This window comes from Castor canadensis, chromosome 11, assembly GCF_047511655.1.
Source record: "Castor canadensis chromosome 11, mCasCan1.hap1v2, whole genome shotgun sequence".
In the NCBI taxonomy this organism is placed as follows: domain Eukaryota; kingdom Metazoa; phylum Chordata; class Mammalia; order Rodentia; family Castoridae; genus Castor; species Castor canadensis.
Genome location: NC_133396.1, coordinates 109665748 through 109693207, shown reverse-complemented (window position 1 = coordinate 109693207; position 27460 = coordinate 109665748). Strand labels below are relative to the sequence as shown.

Genomic DNA, 27460 nt, shown 5'->3' with positions numbered 1-27460 from the left:
TGGATATAGATAAAAGCCAAGCCTAACAAGAGGCACCAAGAAATTCACTTTCAGCTGCCCACATTTATTCTATCACAGGCTTGACCTTAGATGAGGCAGCTCTCAAATACTTCATGATATTAGTTCCACCAGAATCCACAGTATTCTTCTTGTTCTGCAACAATCTTCCTTAATGAACCCTGGACTCTGCTGCTAAACTTAAATAGAAATGAAAATGATTCACTCTGGTTCTCAGAACACCTTGGGCTTTGTCTGTGTACAGATGTGGACATGTAGATGACCACAGACTGGGCCTTCCCCAGATGGCCTCTGATAGCTGGGATGTGGGGAAGTAGATGCTGAGAAATAACCAAGGCAGCTCAGGTGAATGATCATGAGCACAGCTGTGGATGTGGGTTCTAGTCTGATATTCACCAGTTGAGAGACATTGGGAAAATCATTTAACCTCTCTAAGCCTCAGTTACCTCACTGGTAAAATATCTGTTACAGCTGTTGTGCAGATTAAGTGTAAAGCAGTTGATGTGATGCCTGGCACATAAGTGCTCGATAAATGTTCTTTTGGCTTTACCATTAAATTATCCCAATAAAATAAATTTCCAGGGAGAACAGGCTCTATAGTCTGCTTTCCCCCCTGCTTTTCCCTTCCCTAGTCACTCTGACCTCCCTCTACTTGAAAGAAATCTCATTGTATCAAAAATGTGAGTAGGTTATGTCCTACAGAGGCAGAGGCCAGGACCACAGCCATGTGCATTTTCCAAAAGTGCAAATTCCTCATTTTTTTCCTCCCTTCTTTTCTAGGTTGGGCTGGCAGCCAAGATGGGAGCCTGGCCAATGTGAATCAGAGAGAAGGACTGGGGTACTATTGTCTGGCTGGGACACCAGGTCACTGAACTCGGTTGTCCATTGGGCAGTTTTCCCTGCTATCTGTCTAGATGTGCAATAGAGGGTGGCTATAACCTACAGATGTGTCCATTTCTTCCCTGCTCTCAATATTACATTAGATACCCCCAACTACTGCTGTGGCTTCCTCTTCTCAGCTTCAGGTCCTTGACTACACAGTAGATTTACCCTGCCAGTACTGCTTCTCTCTTTCCTCTGTGCCTCTCCCAAATGAAGGCAGGCAGTTAACATTCTGCAGATGCCTCAGTGATAGGGAATGAACCTTACTCTAATGTTAACAAAAACTAGGCTGTAAGGGTGAGGGAGAGGGATTATGAAGAGGAGTGGCAAGGAAAATGAAGCTGATATTCTACTTAACATCTTCCCTCCCCCATCACACACAAAAATCACAGTCCCTTTTTCTTTCCTATGATTGCTGCTTTGACAGGCTCTAATAGCTATCCCAGGTCTCAAGTCAGGCTGGAGAGAGTCTCTGCTAGTTCTAAGAATGCAGTTAATGGAATGACAGTGCAGTTTAATGAAAACAACTCTGGACAGAGTCAGAAGCATCAGCCTTTGCCATTAGCTACATGACCTGAGAAAAGTCACTTTATCTCTCTCCTGGTCTCTGAATTCTTCCCCTGTAAAATGAGGCAGTTTGAATACATGAATTCTAAGGTCTTTTTCTATTTTAACATTCCAAGCTTTTATCAGTGAAATGAAAACAAAGCGGAAGGACAGAGTAACCCTGTGTAAGACATCCAGTCTCCATGCAGCAATCTGCATTTCTCCCACCCCAAAATTTTACCTCATCTTCATTCTCCACTTTAGGGTTGCTGGCTGTTCGTTTCAGGTTGCTGCTGAGACTTATGCTGGCAGTGGCATCGGACTTAGAGCGCTGGTGAGTCCTTTTAGAGGGAGACAGCCCTGTGTCAGGGGCTGGGCTCAAGGAGGGCAGCTCCCTCTTTCGGTGAGCTGGCTTTAGCTCATCTGAGAGGATCAGCTTCCGTAACTTGGTCCCACGGGAGTGTCGTTGAGTGGAAATGTGCATGTCTGAAGAGTAGGCCCCAAGCAACAGGGCACACTGGAGGGAAAAGTTAATGCTCTGGCGGCAACGGTGAACTATGTAGGGCTTAATGGCATCACCCACGTCCTCATCCATGTGAATGTACATGTTAAGCAATTGGGGCAGATAGAAGTCCACATCTTCATTGCGAAAGCAGAAGAGCCGGTTACCAATGTAGGCTTGCACGCCAGGCTCCTTGGAGTTATACAAATATGAAATAGCCATAGAGATGTCAAATAGTTTTGACTCAAACAGCCTCAGCAGCCAAGACTGTTTGGCGGAGTTGTTCTGCCGACGCCTTCTTGCTCCTTTGGCTGTGCCTGAGGCCACAGTTGCCCCCATCTCATCTTCCTCCTCCCTGATCTGGGCAGGTGGATCATCTAGACAACGGATCTCACTGTCCACACCATCCCCATTGACGAGCTCCAGTGGGGTGCCTCTGCTAGAGATGGCCACACCTCCATGCAAAAGCTTGACTTTCTCCAGCACCTCCTGGCAGGCCTTCTGGGCCACCTCAGGGTCAATCACTGATAGTTCCCCAACCCCCTCCGTGATAACACTTAGTAAGGAGCCCCCATTATTCCCTGGTGGGCCAGGAGTAGGCTCAGAAGTTGGCTTCAGGGGGGCAGGCTCCACCACCATGTCTCCCATGGCTACAGCCAGACTTTGAGCTTCCAAGCTATAGGAGAAAAGAGGGAGAAAGAAACAGAAAAGGGGACATACAGGCACTGGTTAGTGGTGTCATCCTTAGGTCTTCCCTTCACCATGAAACCTTACCAGGTACCTCCTTTTTCTGTCTTCCTGGACTCCTTCAAAATCAGAAGAAAAGTAATCTCCCAAGAAGTTTTCTCTTACTACCTCCACTTCTCATCACATTACTCTTCATTCCTTTTGCACTTGGTCAGCTTAGCCTCACTTCTTAGCTTGTACTTACAAAATGTTGCTTTGTATGTGTTGTTTTACAGGCTAACAAATAACCCAGGTAAACTGTGTTTAACTCTTTAAATACATTTCTATCTTCTTGTTCTTCCTGTATCTCCCTTCAAATGTTTGCCATAACTTTTTTCTTTTCCTCTTTAAACTGCATTTCCTTACACTCCATACACAGGTCCTAGGCATCTCACTTTTATTTAGTATTAAAGCCTTGATATGTTTTTCCAGTGACAAATACTTTCTTACCTTCCCTTTTAGACTCAAAGCTCCTAAGAAATAAGGGCCACCAAATACCATACCAGGCTTTGCTTAGAAGAAAACAAATCTAAAATAACCATTATTAGAACTTCAGAAGCTGTGCCATTTCCTTGCTTGTTTGGCTTCATGACATCATACTCTTTCCCCAGTACTGTGGCAGCTTAAGTACAGTGGAAAGAACCCTGGGCTTGATGGCAAATGTGCTGGAATGTGTAAACTTATGCAAGTCACATATCTTCTGAGTTTCAGTTTCCTCAACTACAAACTGGGAAAAAATACTTACCTCTCACTGTTGCTGTGTAAAAGAAATACTTTCATGTGTATGAAAGGATTTAGTAAAACAGTCCCTGTCACATGGTAGTAATCATTAAATGCTAGTTGAGGCCAGTTGTGGTGGTACATGCGTATAATCTCAGCTGCTCAGGAGATGGCCAGCAGGAGGATCACAGTTCAAGGCCACCTGGGGTGAAAAAATTGGCATGACCCCATCTTAACCAGTAAGTTGACACACTGGCTCATCTGTGATCCCAGCTATGATCCAGATAATAGGATCACAGTCCAAGGTCAATCCTGGGCAATCTGAAAACAATCTATTTCAAGCAAAAAAAGGCTGGAGGCTTGATCAATTAATAGAGCGCCTGTCTATCAAGCACAAGTCCCCTGAGTTCAAACTCTAGTATTGTATATATTTAAAAAAAAAAACTACCAAAAACTAGTTGAATTTAACCACCCAAAAGCTAGTAAACAGTGTTTCTGTGCATGTGTGTGCTTGTACATATATATATTATTTTTTAAGGGAAATGAATTAGAGTTACATTAGTTATTTGTGACTCTTCCAAAAGATTTGACAGCCCTCTTCTACCCCACTATCATACACACACAGCAAGAACTGGAGGGGCTATAAGAAAGCAAAAAGCAATCAGATTAGGATTCATGGGAGTTTTATTGGTTTGGGTTTTTTTTGGTTTTTTTGCTTGTTTGTTTGAGACAGTGTCTCATTATGTAGACAAGGATGGCCTTGAACTGATGATCCTCCTGTATGCTGGGATTACAGTTGTGTGCCCAGTGCATGGGTCTAGAACTTCTAAAGAACATGGAGACACAGAATCATAACTAAGAACTCTATGGAGGGACTCTTGGAAGGAAATTCAGTTAGACAACACAAAAGCTACTGCCCTCCAAGAGCGATTCCTCAGAGCTTCCCTAAATCCAGATCAGGAGAACAGAGGGAAGATTCAAATTGGTCCAGAACAGGACAATGAGTGCAGAAGAGGAGGAAATTTTGTTAGATCAATCTTGCTATAGGCAACAATGGACTCAGAGGCCTCTTTCCAAAAATGAAAATAGAGTGAGTCTAAGATACACTTAAGAGTGAGCAAGGGACTGTGGAGTGGCTCAAGAGGTAGAGCACTTGCCTAGCAAGTGTGAGGCCCTGAGTTCAAACTCCAGTACCACCAAAAAAAAAAAAAAGAGAGCAAGACGGAGGTATAGGCTTTTGTAGAGCTAAACGCACGTAATTTCAAAGCCCTAGTAACATCACCTTTGGTCCTGGTGATCCTGGGTGCCTATACTTCGGGCAGATGGGAGAAGGATGCTCAGCATATAGATTCTCAGGTCACTGTTTTCAACTGCCACCCTTTTCAAAACACTAAAATGTCAATTGTCAAGGTTACCACTAAATTTTTTTTTTTTGGGTGGGATTGGAGTTTGAACTCAGGACTGCAAAACAGGCACTCTACTTCTTGAGCCACACATCCAGTCCATTTTGAAGATGGGATCGCTTGAACTATTTGCAGGGGCTGGCCTCCAACTAATCTAGGTCTCCCAAGTAGCTAGGATTACATGCAGGAACAACCTGTGCCCGGCTACTAGTAAAGTTTTACAGATGGGAACTCTTTTGTTCTCAGAGACCAACAAAAAAATGCTACTTTAGTTCATCTTTCTCCCAAGTCTGTTATACAAGAAGTTCATTTGTGAATTTAATTTCCCTGATGCAGTCTGAGGTTGGTATCAGTAAGAAGGTGACAACCCTTTCACTATGCTCTCTCCCAAAATTAGGTAGTGCCCTCTGAGCAACAGAACCAGTACAGCTGCCTATGTGGATCTGTCTCTACTCGCAGCTATGGGTCACACAGGAATAATAAGAAGTAAGCTTTAATCATTCCCTGCCACACCTTTGTAGGGCACTCTTATGAGAGGTTTGCTTTATTTTATTTTTCCTTGTAGTACTCAGGCTTTAACTCGGGGTCTGTTTAGAGATTGACATTGTAGCCTCAATCATCCATACAATCGATTTTTTCTAAATATCTGTATGCTTGGCACATCCTTCCCTTTTTCTCTACTCTAGAGACTTCTAAGTCAACAGAAACTCCTAAAAGTCCACCTTCCAAAACTTAGGGGTTCTGGAGGTATAAGTATAGTTCAGTGGCAGAGCATTTGCTTAGCATATGTTAGGCCCTGTGTTTGATCATCAGCACCACAAAACAACAAAAAACCCGTCCTCCTAACTTTCAAGCGAAATGAAGTTCCGTTATTTTCACACATACAGTATTTCTGATCTCACTGGAAAACTCAGCAGATTGGGATTATTACTGGCACCAGAAAAGCAGGAATACCATCACCTCTTTTTATCCCATAGGCAAAAGAAGAAAAAACTCCTAGGGCTCAGCTAGGAATCCCATATTGTAGTATGTGGGAACAGACTGGGAGAAGTTCCTTTCCTGCCCAGGGAACCAGATATCAAGAGGGGCAGGAAAACCAGACTCCTCTCCCTCTATAAGCAGCTCTGCCACTAGATGCCACCAAGCTGGAAATGGGCTTCTCTCCTGGCTCTCAGGGACACAGGGACTGCAAGTCATGGGAGAAGGGATGTTGCAGGGAATAGGGCTAGGTTATTTTCCCAATTAAGACAATAGAAATAGGAAAGGTAGTCTCTAAAAACTAAATCCAGATATGTTCCTCAACATAAATTTATTGAGTTCCAAAATGCAAAGAAAATATACCTTTGATGGCTAACCATTCTAAAGAAAGTGAAAGGACTAGAATGAGAAAGAAAAGGAGAAAGGACAAGTCTGGTATTCACCATTCACTCTTGCAAACCAGAGGAATAAAAAAAGAGGAAAATCCAAACCTTTAATATCAAATGACTCCTTGGTCCTCAAGGACACACAACTGAGGCGCCACACTTCACTCAAGGAGCCTAAGCTCTCTTTCCAGATGGCATGGAAGGTAAACAGAAGAGGCCTCCCTTTCCCTAATTCAGCAGCCCTCTTCATAGGAAAGGGGAGTGAGAGTAGCAGGAATGTTGACAGCCAACTGTGCCACACCGCTCTGGCCTGGGCAAAGTAGGGAATCAAGTCTGAGCATCAGGGGTTGTTATACATGAGGGCAAGGCAGAGCCGTAGCTGAAGAGACAGAGAAGGTGGGCATGTTAGTTGTCTGTAGGACTGAGCAGTTAAGTAACATGTCTGCAGAGAACTTTGGTGGGAGGGGATGCTACTGCTTAACTTGACTTTTCATTACCTCAGAAGATTATAGGCAAACAACCTTCCACCAGCCTCCATTAAAAGACTTACTGAACTGCTGGTCTCTCCTAGGACAGGATGGTAAAGAGCCCCAAATCACTCCCCTCAGCCAGTTCATCACTATTCTCCTCTTCAGATCTTTTTCCATGGACTAGATAAATATGAATTGATTCAGACCAATCCTAATGTTTTTATACATTCCTTCATTTTCACACAATGGCCTTTTTTGCCCTTGTTTGTTTTTGAGACAGAGTCTTGCTGTGTAATGGAAGCTGGCCTCAAACTCATGAGTCTCCTGTCTCAGCCTCCCAATTACGACATCATACCTGGTTCCCAGAATGACTTTCAAAGTCGGGTACCAGTGGCTCATATCTGCAATCATACCTACTTGGGAGGCTGAAATTGGGAGGATCATGGTTCGAGGCCAGTTTGGGCAAAGAGTTCCCATCTCCAAAATAACTAGAGCAAAATGGACTGGAGGTGAGGCTCAATTGATGGAGCACCTGCTTAGCAAGCACCAAGTTTGAAACCCTAGTCCCACCAAAAAAAAAGAGAGAGAGAGAGAGATAATTTGGAGCTTGGTGTGGTGGTGCGTGTCTGTAATCCAAGCACTCTGGAGGCTAAGACAGAAGAATCACAGAGACTCACATGTAGCCTAGCATGGGCTACAAAGTGAGTTCAAGCCAGGCCTGGGCTATGTAGAGACCTTCTTTCTTTTAAATGATCCTTTGAAATGGATCATGAAAGGTAGAAAAAAGAACCAAGGAACAAACACCTTTATCCTTGAAGGTGGGTACTTAAGAGGTACTTTTTAGCAAGATGTGGTGGCACATGCCTGTAATCCCTGGGGAGGCTAAGGCAGGAAGATCTTGAGTTCAAGGCCAGCCTGGGCTACACAGCAAGACCCTATCTCAAAAACCAAAACAACAAAAACAGAGAGACTGTTTAAAGTTAACAGAAAAGAGGGCTTGGGACTGTAGGTCAGTGGTAGAGTATTTGCCTATGATGAGCAAGTCTCTGGTCTCTAATCTCCAGCACTACATCAAAATAAATAAACAAAAATAAGTTAATGGAAAGAGAGGTTCAAAAAATATTATTTAAAGTTACACAAGTGTCAGACTAAAGATGTGGTTCAAGCAGTAGAGTGCCTACTTTACAAGTGCAAAGCCCTGAGTTCAAGCCCCAGCATCAAAAACAAAAAAAGCAATGAAGTTACACAAGTGTCGAATAGAAGAAATAAAAATGACATAATTACATAAATAAGCATATAAGTTAAATCCTCTTTTGCAACGAGTCAAGAAATAGAGTCAGGCTGGTGGAGTAGTTCAAATGGGAGAGTACCTGCCTAGCAAGCATGAGGCCCTAACTTCAAACTCTGTACCACAAAAAAAAAAAAAAAAAAAAAAGAAAAGAAAGAAATAGAGGCACAAGCATTTTATCTAAAACTATGGTGATAACTCCAGTACTAAACACTGAGATAATTAAAGAGGTTAATTTTGAGGGAATACGAAAAGGATGAAGGAACTCTTACAGTACTACTGGGTGGTCACCAAATTAATATTTATTTATTTATTTTTGTTTGTCTTTATTTATTTGTGGCAGTCCTTGGGGTTGAACTCAGGGCCTTATGCTTGTCAGGCACACACTCTACCACTTAAGCCATGCCACTAGCCCAAATTAATAATAATTTTTAAAAATAGGTTGCTCTGCAAAAGAAACTCCTTATCCCCCTAAGTTCCTTCTCATATGTTTAAGGTCTAACTCAAATCTTTCTTTAAGGAGGTCTCAATTCATTTTTCCCCTTTGACTTCAAAGGTAAAGTTAGAGAAGGACTTCTCCATTTTCCTTGTAGAAATTCAGGGCTGAGCAGTCAAGCAACCTCAAGCCTACCAAGAACCAGTGCTTACCCAAGGCCCAAAGAGTGGCAGCATCAGAAGAAAGGGTATTCCCAAGGTATAGCATGGGGATAGGGAGGATAGTGGTCTCAAAGTAATAAAGTCAATATTGAATCAGGGTGAGAATTCTGTTCAGGGCCATGGATCTGGTATAAGCAGATTCCAGGCAAATAGCCCAAGCTAGCTCTTAGAGCCCCTGATGAAACTGACAGACAGCAAAGAAAGTAACCTGTATGCTCACCTTTGTCTGAACTGTTCCTCCCTGTTTCAAGTTCCAAATTTCTTGGGCTAGGCCCTCTTCATGTCCCATGCCAGTTTTTGAGAGGATCCTCCCAAACCTCTTCCCCAAATCAAAGAATCTCAGTTTGTTCCTTTGGATGGTGTTTAGCAAGCACCATCTCATGCAGAATGGACTCAACTGAGAAGGAAGCAGAGATACTGCTTGAGGGTGTTTCCAGGGAGTGTAGCTTCTTCAATAAAGAGGATTATGAACATACTGCACTCTGGCTAAATACTGGAGAGAAAAAGGAAAGGTCTTAACTTCCAAACAGGCCTAGAGTCAGAAGGTGAATGGAACTTCATGTGCCGTCTTCACTATCACAGGCTAACAGACAGACATGGCAGCAACAAGTTTCCTAAATCCCAGCTTAACCCAAGTTCTTTTTTCCAGCCAGCTTCCTCAAAGGGCTTTCCCACAAACACACTTTCTGCCCACAGAATCTGGTATTATAGATCAAGTATGGGAAAAACAGTACTGGTGCTCAACAATTTAATGTACTGGGTGTTGGGCAGGGGGAAGGGCAGATGAAAGAAGCAGGCCAGGAGCTTGCATTTCAAACTGACTTGCACTCAGGGTTGTAGACTTGAAAGATCGTGATGAGAGAAAGTTCTCAGAATGACAAAATAACTAGCAATAAATACCTTTTGTCTGAGAACCCAGAATGTTTTGTAAACAAACAAACTAAATCTAATTCTTCCTTTAACCCACATCCCTCTGTTAGCCTGTTACTGCACTGATACTTACAGAGTGAGCCATTTTCACAAAAGACAATTCTAGAGGTGAAGTGAACAAGTTACATGCTGAACCCTGGAGTCCTAATTCTGAATATATAAGCTCTTTCCATGTTCATTTCCCCATTATCCCCATAACCCCACCTCAGGCCTGAGCTTTTATGAAATCAATCAAAACTATTCTAGTAAGCCTCAATCAGTAAATTGGCTCCTCTTGGATCTGGACAGAGGTGCGAAGACACTCCATTTTGTGATGTGTTTAACACAAACCCCCAAATAAATAATCCGAAACAAAATTTTTCACAACCTCATTCAGTTTCCACGCAGGACTGTTCATCCCTCCTAGTGGCTGCTTCTGAGTAGTCAACAAAATGTAATCTGATAGGGACTTCTTCAAAACTTGCTCCATCCTTCAGAAACACCCTTCTGTCCAGAAAAGTCTGAGACAGCTGAGGCTCCCCCTCCTCCCAACACATTTTCTTCTTAGTTCAAGGTTTAGCTGATCCTGAAATAAGTGGTATGTGGAGATAAAGAGTGTGACAGAGAACACATAAAGGCCACAGGAGAAAAAAGAACCCAAAGTGACACAAAGATCAGCAAAATCCTTGAAACTAGAGGGAGGTGTTAAAGTTGGAAATCCTGAATAGATAGGGGTAGTATCAGATATTTTTTCTAACGGGAACAAACCTCCTGAGGACGGGAGGACTGAGAAAGGGGAAAGGGATCATAAAGCACCCCAGAGAAGACGGGTAAGGACTAAGGTCAAAGTAGAGTGTAAATGGTACTTTGGGTATGATGACTAGGGCCCGAGGTCCATTAAGGAGAGGGGAATAGGTAATTCGTGGAAGCCAGGAACTGGGTGGGTGGGTGACATGAAGTAATGGAACCAGAGCAGCAGAGGAAGCAAGGGATACAATCTTTAGCTCAGGAAAATGGGAACTCTGCTGAGGTTGCACAGACTTGGGAGGAGTGGGGCAAAATAGGAAAAGGGATAAAGGCGGAGTCCATGGAAAAGGTCTGGGGCAGAAGCACAGACGACGAAGAAAGACAAACAAGGATGGACATTACGGAAGGCGTCTAAGGTGGAAAGGGTTCAGGACTTTTAAAAAAAAAAAAAAAGGGACAGAGGTAATTGGGGGTGGGGGTGGGGGTAGAGAAATCCCCGGGACACAGGGAGGAGCTAAGCAGAAGAGGAAACCAAAAAGCACAGGAAGACCCCCAGGCCTGAGAGGAGAGGGTAGAGAAGGACCCCGGTGCAGCTGCCACCGAGAGGGCAGTTTTGTAGTCGAACCAAGGTGGGGCGAGGCTGTGCGGGACAGGGTGGGAGAGGGACCCCCCCACAGGGCAAAGGTGACTCAAGGGGGAGGAGTCGCTTACCTCTGGGGGACCCCAGCGGAGGGGGTGCAGGCAGTCGGGGTCGGACTGCCGACACCGCCGCCTCAGCAGCAGCGGCCGCTCCCGGGTTCCATTGGCCGCCTGCGCTTCCCTGACAGCGGCGGCGGCGGCTGCACCAGGCCCCGGCTGCGGGGCTGCCCGCGGCGCCGCCTGAAGGGGCCTTCACGTTGTCTCAAGTTAGACCGAGCTCCATAACAAGGACCAAAAATAATAATTCCCCACCAGGTCCCGAAATAAGACTCTTTTCATGAGTCCAAGCCCTTCTTTCCGGGACTTGCTTTCCTGCTTTCTCGACGTTCAGGACCCTTCCTACCTATAGTAATCTAAGGAGTCGAGTGAGCTGCCCGAAACATGCCTGTTTAGAAAAGATAAGGGGGCGGGGAAGAGATATTTGGAAGCTAGAGAGGGAGAGGGCGAAGGGAGGGGCTTACGGGTGGGAGGAGGAGCCAACATTTGAGAGGCGGACCTAAGCAGTAGCTTTTGCGAGACTAAGGTAGCCGAGAGGGAAGCTCCGTAAAATGTGCTGGATAAGTGGCAGGGCGTGGATTCCCTGTTAGAGGAGGAGTACTGATAAAGTGTGTACTTCCATAAATATGTGAACATGGAAATTATATGTAAATGAGATCAATTGCAATCAGTGGCTTTCTCTATACTATCCCACTCCCTTAGTAAATCAGACCGTGGAACCGATGCTGGAGGGCCAAAGAGAAAAAGCAGAAAGGGGGGGGGGCCGGCAAGGAAGACAGACAGTCACCCTTACTATTCATCTTTAAGGACGATGCCAAGATTGTCTCTTGTCTCTTCGGGAATGGGCGCGGTCCAACCGCGTCAGTCTTCCGCCGTTAGCGGACAAGGCTGAGGTCCTGCCTCCGAGGTCACCCCGGCTTGGGCAGTCTTTGGCCTCTTGCATCCAGACGCCTAACCCTCCGGAACCAGGTTGAACAGAGGGGCTGAACAGAGCCAGGTTGGGAGAGGTGAGTGATTTGACAGGGGTTCAGAGGACATATCCTTTCTTCCAAAGGAAACCAACCATAAAAGACTAAACAAATAGACAAAAACAGGGCCTGCAAATGCGCTTCTGGTGTTGGTTTTGTGTATATTTGTTGGCTAGCATTGTTGATGGGGAGCCCTCTTTTCCTCCTCAGAACCTCTGTCCCAATGCCTTTCCTAGGGCTTTACTTAATATCTAACGACCCCCATAGGGTCTTACTTAATATTCTACATTGAGTCTTGTTATTTGAACCCAGATCTTGGTTGCCACCTTCCCTGCCACTTACAAGCTACTTTGGGATAACTGATGTAACCTCTTTAAACTCGAGTTTCCTTTCTTTCCTCCCCTCCCTTTCCTTTTCCTTTTCTAGAGACAGGATCTCCTTATGTTGCCCGGACTGGTGTAGAACTCCTAGGCTCAAGTGATTCCACTGCTTTAGCCTCCTGAAGTCACATAACACCCATGCCAAGCTGAACCTGTTTTCTGTGGATGCAGTAATATTAACACCTTACAAGGTTTTGTGAGGATCAAGAGTACAGATTACTACTGTAGTACTATATTACTAGTATTGAAACAGTAATACAGGATGATCAGAGAAAAGAGGGTCACTGCTTCACTTTAATTGGGTGGCAGAATAGAGTAATAGCTTGAAAATGCCAATGTAAAACATGCAGTATGCCTGGCTAGCGGAGTGGCTCAAGTGGTAGAACACCTTCCTAGCAAGCATGAAATCCTTAGTTCAAATCCCAGTACTACAAAAAAAAAAAAAAAAAAAAAAAGCAGTATGTACAAAAGTAGAACAAATGAAGTACTAATTGCTGAGGGAACATGGTAGAGTTTGGTTAAATTGATATGAAAGGCCTAGCCACAGAGTATACGGTGAATGCATAAATGGAAGGTTTCTTAGAAATATTGCGACCCAGGTCTTAGAAGAGATTTTGGATATTATCTAGCAGAATAAAGAGAGTGGCTGGGCACTGGTGGCTCATGCCTGTAATCCTAGCTACTCGAGAGGCAGAGATCAGGACTGTGATTTGAAGCCAGCCCAAGGCAAATAGTTCATGAGACCTTATCTTGAAAAAACTCATCCCAAAACAGAGCTGGCAGAGTGGCTTAAGTAGTAAGCACCTGCCTAGTAAGTGTGAGGCCGTGAGTTCAAACTTCATACCACCCAGCAAAATATAAGAGAATGCATTCTGAAGGCCAAAAAATTTTTATGTGGAACTGGGGGCATGGCTACCTAGCAAGCTCTTAGTTGAAACACCAGTATCATAAAAAAAAAAAAATATATATATATATATATATATATATAGTGTGGGGAAGAATAAAAATGGGAATTTGCTCAAATCATGAGGACAGGGAAGCAGATAAGCTCGATTAAAGCAGGGGTACAGCATGATAGATGAATGGAGAAAGAGGATGAGAGTATACCAAAGATAGTTTCAATTTGTCACCATGGTCTGAAGTGGGAATCAACAGTCCACCTGTCAGGACCATCAGCTCTTGGACAGCTTCCAACCAGTTGTCCCACAAGTATCAAGAGGTGATGACCCTGCTTTACCCTAGAGTTTAAAAATGTCTCACATTCCCTCAGGGATAGAATTCCAAAAGGCCAGAAGACTAGCCTTTTGAAACATTGTAGAGAGATAGGACTGCCTTTTTTATACTAGGATGGTTTTGTTGTTCTTCTGCTGTACTGAGGATTTAATGCAGGATCTTTTGCATACTAGGCAAATGCTCTACCATTTGAACTACACCCTCAGCCCCTTTTTTAAGAGGGAGGGGTTCTGGGGTTTGAACTCAGGACCTCACGCTTACAAAGTGGACACTCTACTGCTTGAGCCACACTTCCAGTCCATCTTGGTCTGATTATTTTGAGAATGGGGTCTCACAAACTACTTGCCCTGGCTGGCTTCAAACCTTGATCCTTTTGATCTCAGCTTCCCAAGTAACCAAGATTACAGGCATGAGCCACATTGCACCTGGCTTGTTTTTGAAATAGGGTCTTACTAACTTTGCCTATGCTGACCTCAAAATTACAATCCTACTACCTGTGTCCTGAATAGCTGGGATTACAGGAAGGTTATAAGAGGTGCCACCATGACTGGCTTGGTTTTTTGTTTTATTTTGTTTTGTTTGAGACAGGGTCTTGCTATATATCCCAAGTGACCCTCTTGCATTAGCTTCCTTAGTGCTGGGATTACAGAGTGCTGGGATTGAAAAATAGCAAAAACAAATGCTATTCTTTTTCCTATATTACATTCAAAAGTATAGCTAGGTACGGGTGGCTCACTCCTATAATCTTAGCTACTCAGGAGGCAGAGATCAGGAGGATCGTGGTTCAAAGCCAGCCTGGGCAAATCGTTCATGAGACCCTATCTCGCAATTACCCAACACAATACAGGGCTGGTGGAGTGGCTCAAGTGGTAGAGCACTTGCCTAGCAACAATGAGGCCCTGAGTTCAAACCCCAATACCATCAAAAAAAAATTGGAAGTATAACATTTATGATAGTCTCTAAAATTCCACACTCCACTTACCTCTAAGACCTCAGGGAGCCAATGCAGGTATAGATGGTGGCACATGGATGATAGGTGACCCAGTGGGGACCCATACTGAAGCTTCTTGTCTTGATGGGAAAGTATGTATGTGCGTGGCACATTGGATTGCGGGGAGGGCAGGACAGTACCAACAGGGTAAGGCAATGTCATTTATTTATCTTATTTAAATTTCATCAAGTAGGGGAAAGAAATTGGCTTATTATAAAGTTGGTAAAACTAGAGGATTTGTGTCATAATATATGTCTCAACACCCTTGTGGCTACATAAATTTTTATAAAAGCTGCTAGGCACCAGGGGCTCACACCTGTAATCCTAGCTACTTGGAAAGCTGAAATAGGGAAGACTGAGGTTCAAGTCCAGCCCAGGCAAATAGTTCTTGAGACCCGCCCCCCCAATCTCCAAAATAGCCACAGCAAAATGGACTCGAGGTGTGACTCAAACAATAGAGCACCTGCTTTGCAAGCTGGAAGCCCTGAGTTCAAATTCCAGTCCCGCCAAAAAAAATTTTTTTAAATAAAAGCCACGCATGGTGCTTCAAACTATAATCCCAACTACTCAAGAGACTGAGGTAGGAGAATTGCAAGTTCAAGGCTAGCCCAGTCAGCTTAATGAGACGGTCTCAAAATAAAATTAAAAAATAAATAAGAGTCAGGTGCCAGGGGCTCATGCCTGTGATCCTAGCTACTCAGGAGGCAAAGATCAGGATGATCGTGGTTCGAAGCCAGCCAGGCAAATAGTTCTACAGACCCTATCTTGAAACACCCAACAGTAAAAAGGGCTGGCAGAGTGGCTCAAGTAGTAGAGCACCTGCCTAGCAAGCATTGTGACCCTATTTTCAAAACCCAGTATTGCCAAAAAATAAGAAAAACAAAAAGGGCTTGGGTTATAACTTAGTGGTAGAGTACTTGCCTAGTATGCAAGGCCACAAGTTCAATTCTCAGTACTAAAGAAAAAAAAAAGTAAAGTTCTGTCCTAAGCCATAGATATTATGGGCATTTTTTTTTCCCCAGAGAAATGAAAAAGCTGGCAATTACTTGAGCCTCTCATTACAACTCCATGAAAGGGATTTTATCCCATTTTATGGAAAGTGAGATTCAGAATGGAGGAGTCCATTTCTTTTCAAAATCCAACCCCCAAGATACATTTTATACCATGACTACTAACGAACACATAAACATCTTAACTGGAATGAGTTCAATGAAATAATACCCAACTATGTGCAACGCATTCTGGTATTTTTTATTCTATTTTATTTTTATTTTTGGTGAGAATGGGGTTTGAACTCAGGGTTTCAGGCTTGCAAAGCAGGTGCTCTACTGCTCGAGCCACAACCCCAGTCCATTTTGCTCTGGTGCTTTTGGAATGGGGTCTTAAGAACTATTTGCCTGTGCTGATCTTGAGCCTCAATCCTCCTGATTTCAGCCCCTCAAGTAGCTAGGATTACAGACATGAGGCACCCGTGCCAGCCTAATTATTGAATACTTTTTGGTGGTTCTGGGGTTTGAACTCAGGGCCTTATACTTGTTAGGCAGATGTTCTACCACTTGAGCCATTCCTTCAGCTCTTTTATTTCACTTTAAAAACGTTTTGCATTCTGCTAAATTGATTCATTAACCCAGTGGTGGGTTGCAATCTACAATTTAAAATAAAAAGAAAACTAGGCTAAATAGATGTTTAAAAATCATATGGTAAATAGTAAAGCTAAGGTTTGAATTCATGCTCTTTCCTTTAAACAAATGTCTCCCTACTCTGGCCTTCTTCCTTCCTTTCCTCCCTCCCTCCCTCCCTCCTTTCTTCCTAAGTCTTAGTTTGGCCCTTTATCTAATAAACTGAAGAATGCTTGACCTGAACTAGAATATCTTGTTTCATGTTACGTTTTTTAAAAATAGGGTACATAAAGCTACTTTAAAATCCATGCAAATCTCAAAATCATCCAGTGACCTGGTATTCCAAAGTGAATAGATGGCCAACCCCAATATGGTGAGGATAATACTTCTTTGGATGCTTCTGTTGACTTTATTAACCAATGGCTTATTTTTCCCATACACCATTATCTTTAATCTGTCAGCGGCCTGGACTACCTGACTAGTTCCATGGACGCCAGTACTCCATCCTCTAATGCAAACTTTGTGGGGTTTTTTTTGTTTTGTTTTGTTTTGAGCACTGGGGCTTGAAGTCAGGGTCTACACTCCACCAGCCCTTTTTTGTAATGTTTTTTGAGATAGGAGCTCATGAACTATTTTTGCCTGGGCTGGCTTCACACCGCGATCCTCCTGTTCTCTGCCTTCTGAATAACTAGGATTACAGGCGTGAGCAACCAGTGCCTTGCTTATTTATTCTTTTTTTTTTTTCTTCCATCAACAGTGGTTGGTGTTCTTCCAGTTTCTCACTTTTTTCCCCTTTTTTTGCAGTACTGGGGTTTGAACTCAGGGCCCTGCACTGCTAGGCAGGTGCTCTACCACTTGAGCCACACTCATTTCCAGACCATTTCTCCCTATTGTTCATACACATCTCTGCCTGGCATGTCTTCATGAGATTGCACCACCATTCCACATCTGCACAACCATGCTTTTCCTGGAATACCTTCCTTGTTACCTTAAAAGCTTAATTAAAGTCCTCCTTTTCCATGAAGCCTTCCCAGATTATTGAGTTCAAACTGATGTTCCTGCATTTACAGTTCTTAGGTCATAAAGTATCATGATGTAGCCTTTTTTGTTGTTTTAAACTATGTGCCCTAGGTTGTTCTGTGTTTGCTTTATGAGTTGGTCTTGTACCACTAACTCCTACTTAACCTCTTCTGGGAAGTCATATCTGATCTCTGTCTGACCTATGTACTATTCCCCTGGGCTCCCACAGCCCTCTATGCTTACTAGTCACATAACCCACACTATGCTGTGGTCATTATTTACTTGTTTATCTTCCCAAATGGAATGTTTGAAGACAGAACCTGAAAACCAGCTTCTAACAAGTGCCTAGCACTTAAAAAAAAAAAAAAAAAAAAAGATATCACCAGGCACCAGTGGCTCATGCCTATAATCCTAGCTACTCAGGAGGCAGAGATCAGGAGGATTGCAGTTTGAAGCCAGTCCAAGCAAATAGTTCATGAGATCCTATCTTGAAAAAATCCATTACAAAAAAGGGCTGGTGGAGTGGCTCAAGGTGTAGGCCCTGAGTTCAAGCGCCAGTACAACAGCAACAACAACAAAAAGTATCAAAACCACATTAATGGGCTCCTGTTTCTGGCAGCATAGTAACAGAAAGGGCTCTCATTAAAATACAACCAGATTCTGGGTAAATTACAGCAATTGCATAATTGTCAGCACATTGATGAGTTCATTAGAAAGGAAGGGAAAACACTGAAAGAGAAAAAAATACAGCATTAAATTGAAACCTATATAATAGATAAGCAACATGCAATAGGAGAACCAGGTTTGCCTTGGGACAAATGCCTAAATCAGCATTGTGAACAGTCTAAACCTTGGGTCTAGCAAAAAACCTGGGACCCCTGAATTAAACCTGGACTTTCACCCACCTGTAACACAGAGCCTCATACATGTTGGACAAACATTCCATGTACCCTGAACTACACCCCCAGCCCCAGGTAAGGAGCACATCCTTGCTCCTGGTAGAAGCAAGTACAAACCCTTTTTGGAGGAAAATACCCCCAATTTAGGCCCTCAGGATTCCCATAAAGTTTAACAAATATGAGTTCAAAACCCCAAAGTACACAATATACAAGAAACAAGCTACCACAGGCAGGAATCAGCAGAAAGCATCAAAATAAACTTAGACATCTAAAATTAGTTACAGATGGCAGGCACCAGGGGCTCATGCCTGTAATCTTAGCTAATCAGGAGGCAGAGATCAGGAGGATTGGGGTTTGAAGCCAGCCAGCCCAGGAAAAATATTTCGTGAGATCCTACGTCAAAAAAAACCATGACAAAAAAGGGCTGGTAGAGCGACTCAAGGTGCAGGCCTGGAGTTCAAACCCAGTACCACAAAATAAGTAATTAAGTAAGTAAATAAATAAATAAATAAAAGAAATAAAATAAGTTACAGAATATTAAAAAACCCTAACAAATTTTCAAGAATAATTACGACAGACACTACATTCTTTGAACATGAATAAATTGAGGATGAGCACCAAAACTAAAAATTTTCAGTACTACCACCAAAAAAAAAAAAACCTTAAACCTCCAGACATTTGGAAATTTATAAATTTTTTTTAGATAATTCATGAGGGGCTGGGATTGTAGCTCAGTGATAAGAGTGCTTGCCTAGCATGTGCAAAGCTTGGGTATGATCCCTACCAACATGCCCCCAAAATTCATGAGTCAAAAATTACAGAGGTAATTTAAATATTTTCAGAACTAAATAATAATAAAAATGCAACAAAGAAAAACCTGTGGGTACAGAGAAGCAGAGTCTGAAAATTTAAAATAGCTGGTGAGTGGTACCTCTAATCTGAGCACTTGGGAAGCAAAGGTAAGAGGATCTTGAAGCTGGGCAGTGGTGGCTCACGCCTGTAATCCTAGCTACTCAGGAAGCAGAGATCAGGAGGATCGTGGTTCAAAGCCAGCCTAGGCAAATAGCTCACAAGACCCTATATCAAAAAAAAACCATCAGAAAAATAGGGCTGGTGGAGTGGCTCAAGGAGGTGTAGCTCCTGAGTTCAAACCCCAGTACTGAAAAAAAAAAGAGGATTCTGAAGTACATAGTGTGATCCTATCTCAAAAACCTGAGGGTTGGGGATGTAGCTCTGTGGTAAAATGCTTGTCTGGCATGCAATCCCAGTACTGAAAAAAAACCAAAAACACAAAACCTAGAAAACAGCCTGAAAATTTAGTTAAATGTCCAAATTAAGATATTTTAAGGCAATATAAAACTAAACCTTACAAAAGCAGAAAAAAGGAGATACTATAGGTCCATAATTAATGAAATGGGAAAGAAACACTAAGAGAGCGTCAACAAAGCCCAAAGTAGTATCTGAAGATATACAAATAAAATACCTAGGGCTAGAGGTATGGCTCAAGCACAAGAGCCTGAATTCAAACCCAAATACTCCTAAAGAAATACATACACAAATTACTGGTAACTCGATCAAGGGAAAAAAGAGAAGGATCAAGTACACAGTAGAAATGAGAAGGATATGACTATCAAGAGCAGAAGGAAAATAGTATATGAACTTCAAGTTTAAAAAAAAGACATGCTTCATGTAAAAAAAAAAAAAAAAAGACATGACACGTACAAAAATACTAGGAAATACTTCACCTAAACTGACTCAAAAAGAAATAGGAAGTAGTCTATAGCTATTAATCAATCCAATACTTAAAATAATTCCCACAAAGAAATAGAAGGTTCATATGGTTTTATAGGTAAGTTTTACCAAACATTCAAGAACAGTTCATTTCAATCTGATGTAAACTTTGCCAAAGAACAGAACAAGAGAGAACAGTCCGCAGCTCTGAGGGTATACAGACCAAAGAGACCATCTTCAAAGCCGCTTTAGAAATCTTACTAAAAACAAAGGCACTAACATAGAAAGTTATAGCAGCACTGTGAAATAGCAAAATACTGGAAAGGCCCACATGTCCACCGACAGGCAAATGGCTAGGTGAGTCATGGTTTACGCACTTGATAGAATATTACACATATGAAAGTGAGTGAGTATAAGCTATGGTAACATGGATGAATCTTAGAAATGATGTTAAGTGCAAAAAAAGCAAACTTCAAGGGACTAGTAGAGTAACACTTTTGTAAAGCTAAACAAGCAAAATACATTTTTATAGAATATACATACGTGGTTAAAATATATATAACAAGTGATTTAAAAAAACAAAATCAAGGCCAGTGGTTACCTCTAGGAAGAGGCAGTGGGCACAGGACAGGGAGAAGCACAAACTCAAGGATATTTCTAATGCTTTTATGTGTAAATTGAGTGATGGGTCATAGGTACTCATTATATTTCATAATTTACTCATGTTACATATATTCTTTATAGATATCAAATATTATATATAATTTAAAAAGAATCTGTTGTGGTGGAAGTAAATGGACAAATGAATGACATCTCCCTGGAAGAAAATCTTATTTCTTGGGACGAGCCAAGATTCCCTGACAGAAGCTATCTTATGTAGAGGACAAAGTAGGTCCTCAATAAATATGGGTTGCCTTACTGCTTTTCCCAAGGTCACACCTGGAGGATCTGGATCTCCTTCTGCTGGTGCTCCCTGACATGCAGAACAACCTCATTCCATACAACTAGTCTAAATCCCGCGGCTCTGGCTAAGTCCTGACACATGTATGACAGGAGACTGACACCTGGTGGATACAGAGTGAATTTAACGAAATGAATAGGAAGGATAGTGAAAGAGGCAGTAATAGGTTAGGGGATAAGGAAGCAGTAATGAGAGAAAATTCAGAAATAGGAAAAAGAGTTCTGTCTCTGAGATGTAGGTGGTAAAAAAGGACTTGTCATCTAAATGAGAATGAACGGGATGTCCCTAAAGGAGAATGACTTCTGTCTCTTTCCCTCAGAGACTAGAACAAGAGGAAAGAAACTACAGTTGCAGTGAGGGAGATGCAAGAATGAGGGAAAAAGCATCAGGTCTAGCTGATTTCAACCTAGCAAGCTTAAATACATGTACTTGGTAGTTGTAGCTGGGTGTTGGCTGCCTCCCAGCACCACCCTCCCCCAGTCTGTGTCTGTGTAATCTGATTTTGAGGAAGCTGATTCTACCCTTTTCCCCAAAGAAGTGGTCCATGATTAATACACCACCTCATACTCACACCGATTGGTCAGGGGTGGGCATGTGACTAGCTGGCCTAGTCAGAGTCAACCTTTGGGTTTTTGTTAGGATTTCTGCTGATTGTGCAACATGTCATCCAAGGAGTGCTGGCAGGTATGAGGTGGCCCAGGCTTAGAAGATTTAAATTAGATGGAGCAGTAAGACTAAAAATCAGGTATTTAAAAACATATTGAGCAAGCATACCAAGCTTCACCTGGAGCCAGCAGTACCTCTGGACTTTGCAGTTACATGAGCCAATCAATCTTTTTTTTTTTTTTTTAATATAAAGTTTGAGTTCGGTTTTCTGTGATTGAAAACCAGAAGATCCCTAACCTATACATTCATCATACTTACCCTATCCCTACCTTCCCCACAGGAGAGCACAGGGATCCAGGTGGGAAGGTCACTACAGATTTATTGGTTATACTAAAAGTCAAGGTATTGAGCTGGAAAGGAAAGAGGCAGCCACCAGGCACTATGTAAGATGGGGTGATTCCACTGTCTATACAGAGAATGGAGTCCCTTAGGGGAGGAACAGCCAAATGAGAAGCAAGTGCAGAGAAGGGTCTCTACCAGGCAGTCAGATAGAGGTAACACAGAGCTACAGCCACTCTTCCCCTGCAAGCCTGTCAAGGGGGTGTTGCTTTGGGGTCTTTACGCTCATGAGTTAAGGGTCTTTGAAGCATATGCCCCTTTAAGCCTTTATTACCCTGTGCTGCAATGTCTGCCTCTCCCTTTACTAACAGAAGAGCCTCCTTTTGGCTTCTACTGCCCTTAATGACACTCACTTTTGGGGGGACAGGAGGAATTTTATCTTCTGTTTCTTTGGCTTGCCGCAAACTGGGGACCCATCCTCCTTTGGAAACAGTACCATCTTCCTGACCTTGGGCAAGCACTGCCCCCTGCTCAGCCTCTCCCATTGCCCTTGGCCTCTCTGACCCACTAGCTAAGTTGCTTTCACCTCCTGAATCCCTTGTCTCCCATGGTAACCTTGAGGACTGGGCAGAGTCCATGGCAGCTGCTGACTTTTCAGGGGTGGAATTTCTTTCCCCACTTCCACCAGACTTTTTTCGAGGGCGCCCCCGTTTTCTTTTGGCATCACTTACTGTATCCTCTGTATCCCGCTTTGTTGCTTTAGCTGGTGGGTCCTGCCCACTGGCCTCACTCACAGGTACTTCAGCTGTCCTCTTGGCACCCTTGTCTCGGGGTCGTGGGTCACCACCTAAGCCTACCTCCCTGTTCTCTGTGCCCCAGGGCTGAGTGAGTCCCCCAGGTGGAGCTCGCCCTGGCCCAGGCCCTGACCCAGACCCAGGCCCAGGCCCTGGCCCTGGCCCAGGCAAAGCAGGAACAGTTGGTAAGAACATAATGGGCACAGCTGCTTGAGGTCCCCCAGCCCTACTTGGCAGAGGCAGTGTAGCTACTTTCAGAGTGCTTGAAGAAATCTTGGGAGCCAGGATGGGTGAAGACACTTGGATTGGCGGAATAAGTGCACGAGGCACCCGAGGAAGGAGCAGAGGCAGCCGGGCCACTAGGGCATTAACCTGTGGGTTACTGGCTGCTGGGGCTGAGCTCTCAATTACACTTTTCTTTCTCTCTCCACGCACTTGATGGCCAGCTCCAGCCCGGGTTTCTAGCTCCTTAGGAGGCTAAAAAACAAAGAGAAGACCAGAGTAAGTGCAAAGACTGAACATGGGAGGAAGTGCAGACACTGGAGACACCAAAAGTTAAAAAGCAAGGGACCCACCAGGGGAAGAGTATACAAGCCCGAAGTCCAAAGCAGCAAAGTCAGGGGCATCAATTTCCTTACCTGGGCCAGTCTCTCTGGTTTCTTCTGGGCTCCACCCTCCAGGTTCTCCACACCATTCTTGGATTTAGATGACCGTTCCCGAGGGGCATGTTCATCCTCTTCTGCAGAGGTGCCAGAAAAAGATAATAAAGTGAGAGTGAGAAGAAACTGAGGAATGAAGAGCAAGGTGATTCTGACTACCTAACTGCCTGGAAGAGACAGGGGAAAGCAGGTGGTCTAACGCATGTCTTAGAAAGGTCTCCAGGACTAGAAGGCAATCCTATGAATGTCTATTCTAGTGTGTGGGAAGGCTGGGGTGCAGTGATACACGCATGTAGTACCAGTTTCTTGGGAGGGTAAAGTGGGAGAATTGCTTGAGCCCAAGAGACAGGAGTTCAAGTGCAGCCTGGGGAACAGAGTGAGACCTCAGCTTAAAAAAAAAAAAAAGCTGAAAGTGGCTGAGGATTTCCCAGACAGAAGAGAAGGTCTACCCACCAGCAAGCCCCAAGGCCTTCAGCACATGGGCATGGGCAGATCGGGCAGAGATGAGATGCTGCTGTAGTAGGTAGCGGGCAACCTCAACAATGGAGCTGAAGGACCGTTTCAGGATTCGCTCTGCCCAGTCACAGGTCAGAGCGCAGGCTGCCTCCACCAGTTCATCCCGGGGTGCTGGGGTTACTTCTGGGCCCATTTCTGGCTGTGGTGGGGAAAGACATGACCAATCACATTATAAACTAAAGGACCCTCCCTCTTGACACTACTACTGACCAAAGCTAAGAACAGACTGGGGATGTAAGTAACTTCTACCCACCCCAACCCAGAAACCCACAAACTTTCTTCCTCCTCTACTTTGGCCCTGGGGGAGGCAGAAAGGCATCCAGAAGCATTGTACAGAATGACCTAGCCTATGTCATCCCTCAAAACATGCCCCAAAACTGGGCATGGTGGGGCATGCCTGTTCTCAGGTGGCCGAGGCAGGAGGATTGTGAGTTCCAGGCTAGCCCACGGAAAGGTAGTAAGATCCTGTCTTAAAAATAAAAGAACTGGGGCATACATGAAGTGTTACAGCACTTGCCTCTCATTGCAAGACCCTGGGTTTGATTCCCAGTACTAAAAAAATAATATTGTTCCAAAAACCTCCAGCTTTTACCTAGAAGAGTAGAGTTGGAGGGTTGTTACTTACACTCTCAGAACCCTTCAGATCAAGTCCAGGCAAGGGTGGCATAGATACCAAGGTCTTCCGCCGTATGCCACTGTAGCAGTACCTGATGCCAGTTAAGGAGCAGCTAACACTTGGGGCTATCCAAACCCCTTAGGTAAGTTAGGCTGTTTCTACTCCTGGCTCTCCATATCCTACGTTTTTCTCCCCAGTCTTCCAGCCCCAACCTCCCCAGTTAAGGATACTTGGACTGGCCCCGGCCACCAAGTCTTCGGGCCTTGATGTCAGGGAAGATCTCTCTGATGATTTTGCCAAAGTTGGCTGTGCTGAGCGGGCGACAACAGGCAAGACTCTCACAGTACTTCCTGAGTAAGTGGGAGGCAGAGTGGAAGATACTCAGAGAAAGGCTATGAGTAGGTTCAGAGGATTCCTATAGTGACTGAATATGGGGAACCCTTTAAGGAGTTAGGCTCAAAAAAAAAAAAAAAAAAAAAAAAAAAGGAGTTAGGCTCAGCAGTTGCGCCCATGGCTCACACCTGTGATCCTAGGTACTTGAAAGACTGAGACTGGGAGGATCACAGTTCGATTCCAGTCTGGGCAAATACTTCTAAAGACCCCATCTCCAAAACAGCCAGAGCAAAATGGACTGGAGATGTGGCTCAAGCAGTAAAGTGCCTCCTTTGCAAGCATGAAGCCCTGAGTTCAAGCCCCAGTCCCACCAAAAAAATAAGTTGTCAGGCTCTAGCAAGGCAGGAAGCTGTGCAGCGGTGGAGACTAGTCCTATACCAACCAACCCAGGCACCACTCCTTCCACCCACCGATAGGCATCATAAACACTCTGCTTTGGCAGACAGGTATCTGTGTGTTCTTCCAGGTGGTTGCGGATCCACCTGTAGGCATACATGTACTCCTCATTGCTGAGTGTACTTGGCTCTGAGCTGCAAGAGAAATAAAAGGGACAAGCATTACTAAGAACCCAATAGTGTCCTGGTTCTTCTTCTAGACTTCCACTTCAGAATCCACCTTTCCCTGCTAAACCAAGCTAGGGAAGAGGCCTTTCTTCTTGATCAAGGGCAGCAGCTACATGTCTCCCTCCTCACTTTGCCCCTCCTCAGAGAGACTGTCTCTAAGAATCAGAACCTCTGACATCTAAAACTCTACTACCAAACCTACCTTTTGTCTCCAGTGCTGGGCCCTGAGGGGAGCTGAAGGTAGAGATACAGCTTGTCATTGTCTGAGAATTTCTGTACATCTTGCTGAGGTAGGGGAGAAGAGGCAGGAGAAATAGTAAGGCCAAGAACCTAATAGATGACCCTCTGATCCTTACCAACTGAGTCCAGCTGCCTCATAGGTTTTCTGGCTGAAAAGGGACCTCAGAAATGATAAGGCTGGGTAACTCACTGTTCTCTGAGGAACCCTATGGGCTCCCATGGAGAGAAGGGGGGCAGAGGGAATCAGCTCTAATTTTATCTCTACTGGGTTTCTACTTGATTAGGTCGCAAAGCAATGAAGATGCTCAAAGTCAAATTGGCAGCAACTTTGTTTTGGAGATAGGGGTCTCGAAAAGTATTTGCTCTGGCTGGCCTTAAACCAAGATCCTCCCAATCTCAGCCTCCCAAGTAGCTAAGATTACAAGCATGAGCCACTGCCACCCATCCACACAACTTTCAAAGCTGATTATCTTGTGATAAGGCAGACAATACTGCCATTCCTACGTATACCTTTCATGCACCCAGATCATCCCCACCATTCTTACTCCCACCAATGTCATCTCTATAGTGCCCTCTTCCCAACTTGCTTACCAGAATTCCCTCTACTTTGTTCTGCACGGCCTTGCTGTGGGAAAGAAGAGAAAGCTGGAGGTCACAGGTTTTCCCATTCCTTTGTCTGATTGCTAGGGAGGGAAAAGGACCAAAATGCCTAGCAGGTGCTCAAGAATTGCTACCATGATTAAGAATCTCTCTTTGCTCCAAGGCATTTACCTGGAGAGAGAGTCCTCTGGAGATGTCCAGAGGAGTGAAGTGCTACAAGGATCTGTCACAAGTTCTGAAACAGGATTTGGAGATGGGGTCAAGTACTTACGAAATGGTGCCACGGAGCCTTTGAAGAAGGGTGGTAGGTTCCCCAGCCTCAGCACCACCTTGAGGGGCCCTTGCCCCAGTCCTGGGGCTCTTAGCATCAGGCTCATCTTCTGCCATTCCAGCATGAGGACTAGAGCTGAGGGAACAGGGCATGAAGATTTAACTCATACCGGCCTTCCCTTCCCCTTGATAACCCCAAGACAGTCCCCAGAAAGACAGAATCAGAAACGAAGCCTTCAAATTTCCGCAGTGGTCTTTTTCTCACCACTTGCCTTCTCCAAAAATTAGAAATTATTCCGCTACTTGGCAGGCCCATCGATACCCAAAGAGATCTTTGGCATCTCTATTATATCAGCCTCACCTCTCTGAAGTCTCTCAGATCTGGAAAACTGTAAAGGAGAGATAGGGGGATGGAGAATCCACGTTAGAGAAAAATGTTCACTTTTCCTCTGACCCCCTGTTGCCCTCCTGCCCCTCAAAAACAACAATAACAATCACAAAACAAAGTTCTCCGAGTCTCTGATAATACTTCCCACCATTGATTTTTGCCTGGGCAGTCAGAAAGGATACGAACATTTCGGCCCTTCCAGGGTCCGGGGAAGAGGGGGGGGCGGGACAAAACAAAACAAAACAAAACCTGGACCCAAGTTCTCATTACTTAATCTCGCCACGGCTTTCCCCGCGGCCGTCCTCCCCACCCCGCCGACCCCTACGTCATCGCCCGCAGCATCGCATCGTGATGCGCGCCCCCACCTCCCTCCCTGCCCCCGCCATCCAATCCCAGGTTGCTGTAAAGTGGGGGACTCAGGGCTGCGGAGCTCGGGTCTGGGGGTAGGAATCCAGGTGAGAGGAATGGGGTCCCAGATTCGCGGCACGTGCACATGGGTGAAGCTGTTCAAAATGCAGCCGAAATCTTTGTTTCAGCTCCCCTCCCAACTCACATCGCCCCCTCCCTACCTCTGAACAGTCGCCTTCCAACACAAGCAACAATAAAGGTAAGGGAGAAAGAGAAACTACCTCCTAGCCACCTTCACTCCAGCCCAGCCCAGCAGTCCTGGCCCGGCGGGCTCGTGCGTTGCTTTATTTTCCTTTTTCTGAATGGTTGTAACAGCCACGATCTGCCTGGATACACGG

The 27460-nt window shown here is 44.3% G+C and overlaps 2 protein-coding genes across 10 annotated transcripts in view; both read right to left on the bottom strand.

The window, feature by feature from the left end:
* Nucleotides 1–11317, bottom strand: part of Pi4kb (phosphatidylinositol 4-kinase beta) — a 28101-nt gene extending 16784 nt beyond the window's left edge. Inside the window, exons 1-4 of one of the 7 annotated variants that reach the window (XM_074048128.1) lie at nt 10944–11317; nt 9874–10071; nt 8797–9069; nt 1688–2624 (exon numbers count right to left, since the gene is read on the bottom strand). In XM_074048128.1, coding sequence (XP_073904229.1) covers nt 1688–2596 — 909 coding nt within the window. In that variant the 5' untranslated portion in view covers nt 2597–2624; nt 8797–9069; nt 9874–10071; nt 10944–11317. The remainder of the gene's footprint in view (nt 1–1687; nt 2625–8796; nt 9070–9873; nt 10072–10943) is intronic. The other 6 variants (XM_074048129.1, XM_074048126.1, XM_074048130.1 and 3 more) reach the window with 6 other exon arrangements.
* A 4987-nt stretch (nt 11318–16304) lies between these two features.
* On the bottom strand, nt 16305–27460 carry Rfx5 (regulatory factor X5). 3 transcript variants are annotated; one of them, XM_020155865.2, is made up of 11 exons: nt 27344–27460; nt 26688–26715; nt 26328–26462; nt 26048–26081; nt 25419–25501; nt 25064–25183; nt 24491–24610; nt 24270–24351; nt 23582–23783; nt 23108–23208; nt 16305–22946 (listed from the first exon to the last, which is right to left on the bottom strand). In XM_020155865.2, the coding sequence occupies exons 3-11, from the start codon at nt 26441–26443 to the stop codon at nt 21930–21932; spliced, it is 1875 nt and encodes a 624-aa protein (XP_020011454.1). In that variant the 5' UTR covers nt 26444–26462; nt 26688–26715; nt 27344–27460; the 3' UTR covers nt 16305–21929. The 3 variants fall into 3 exon arrangements, with proteins under 3 accessions (XP_020011454.1, XP_020011455.1, XP_073904232.1); XM_020155866.2 differs by having other exon boundaries at nt 27284–27393; XM_074048131.1 differs by having other exon boundaries at nt 26599–26715; nt 27344–27361.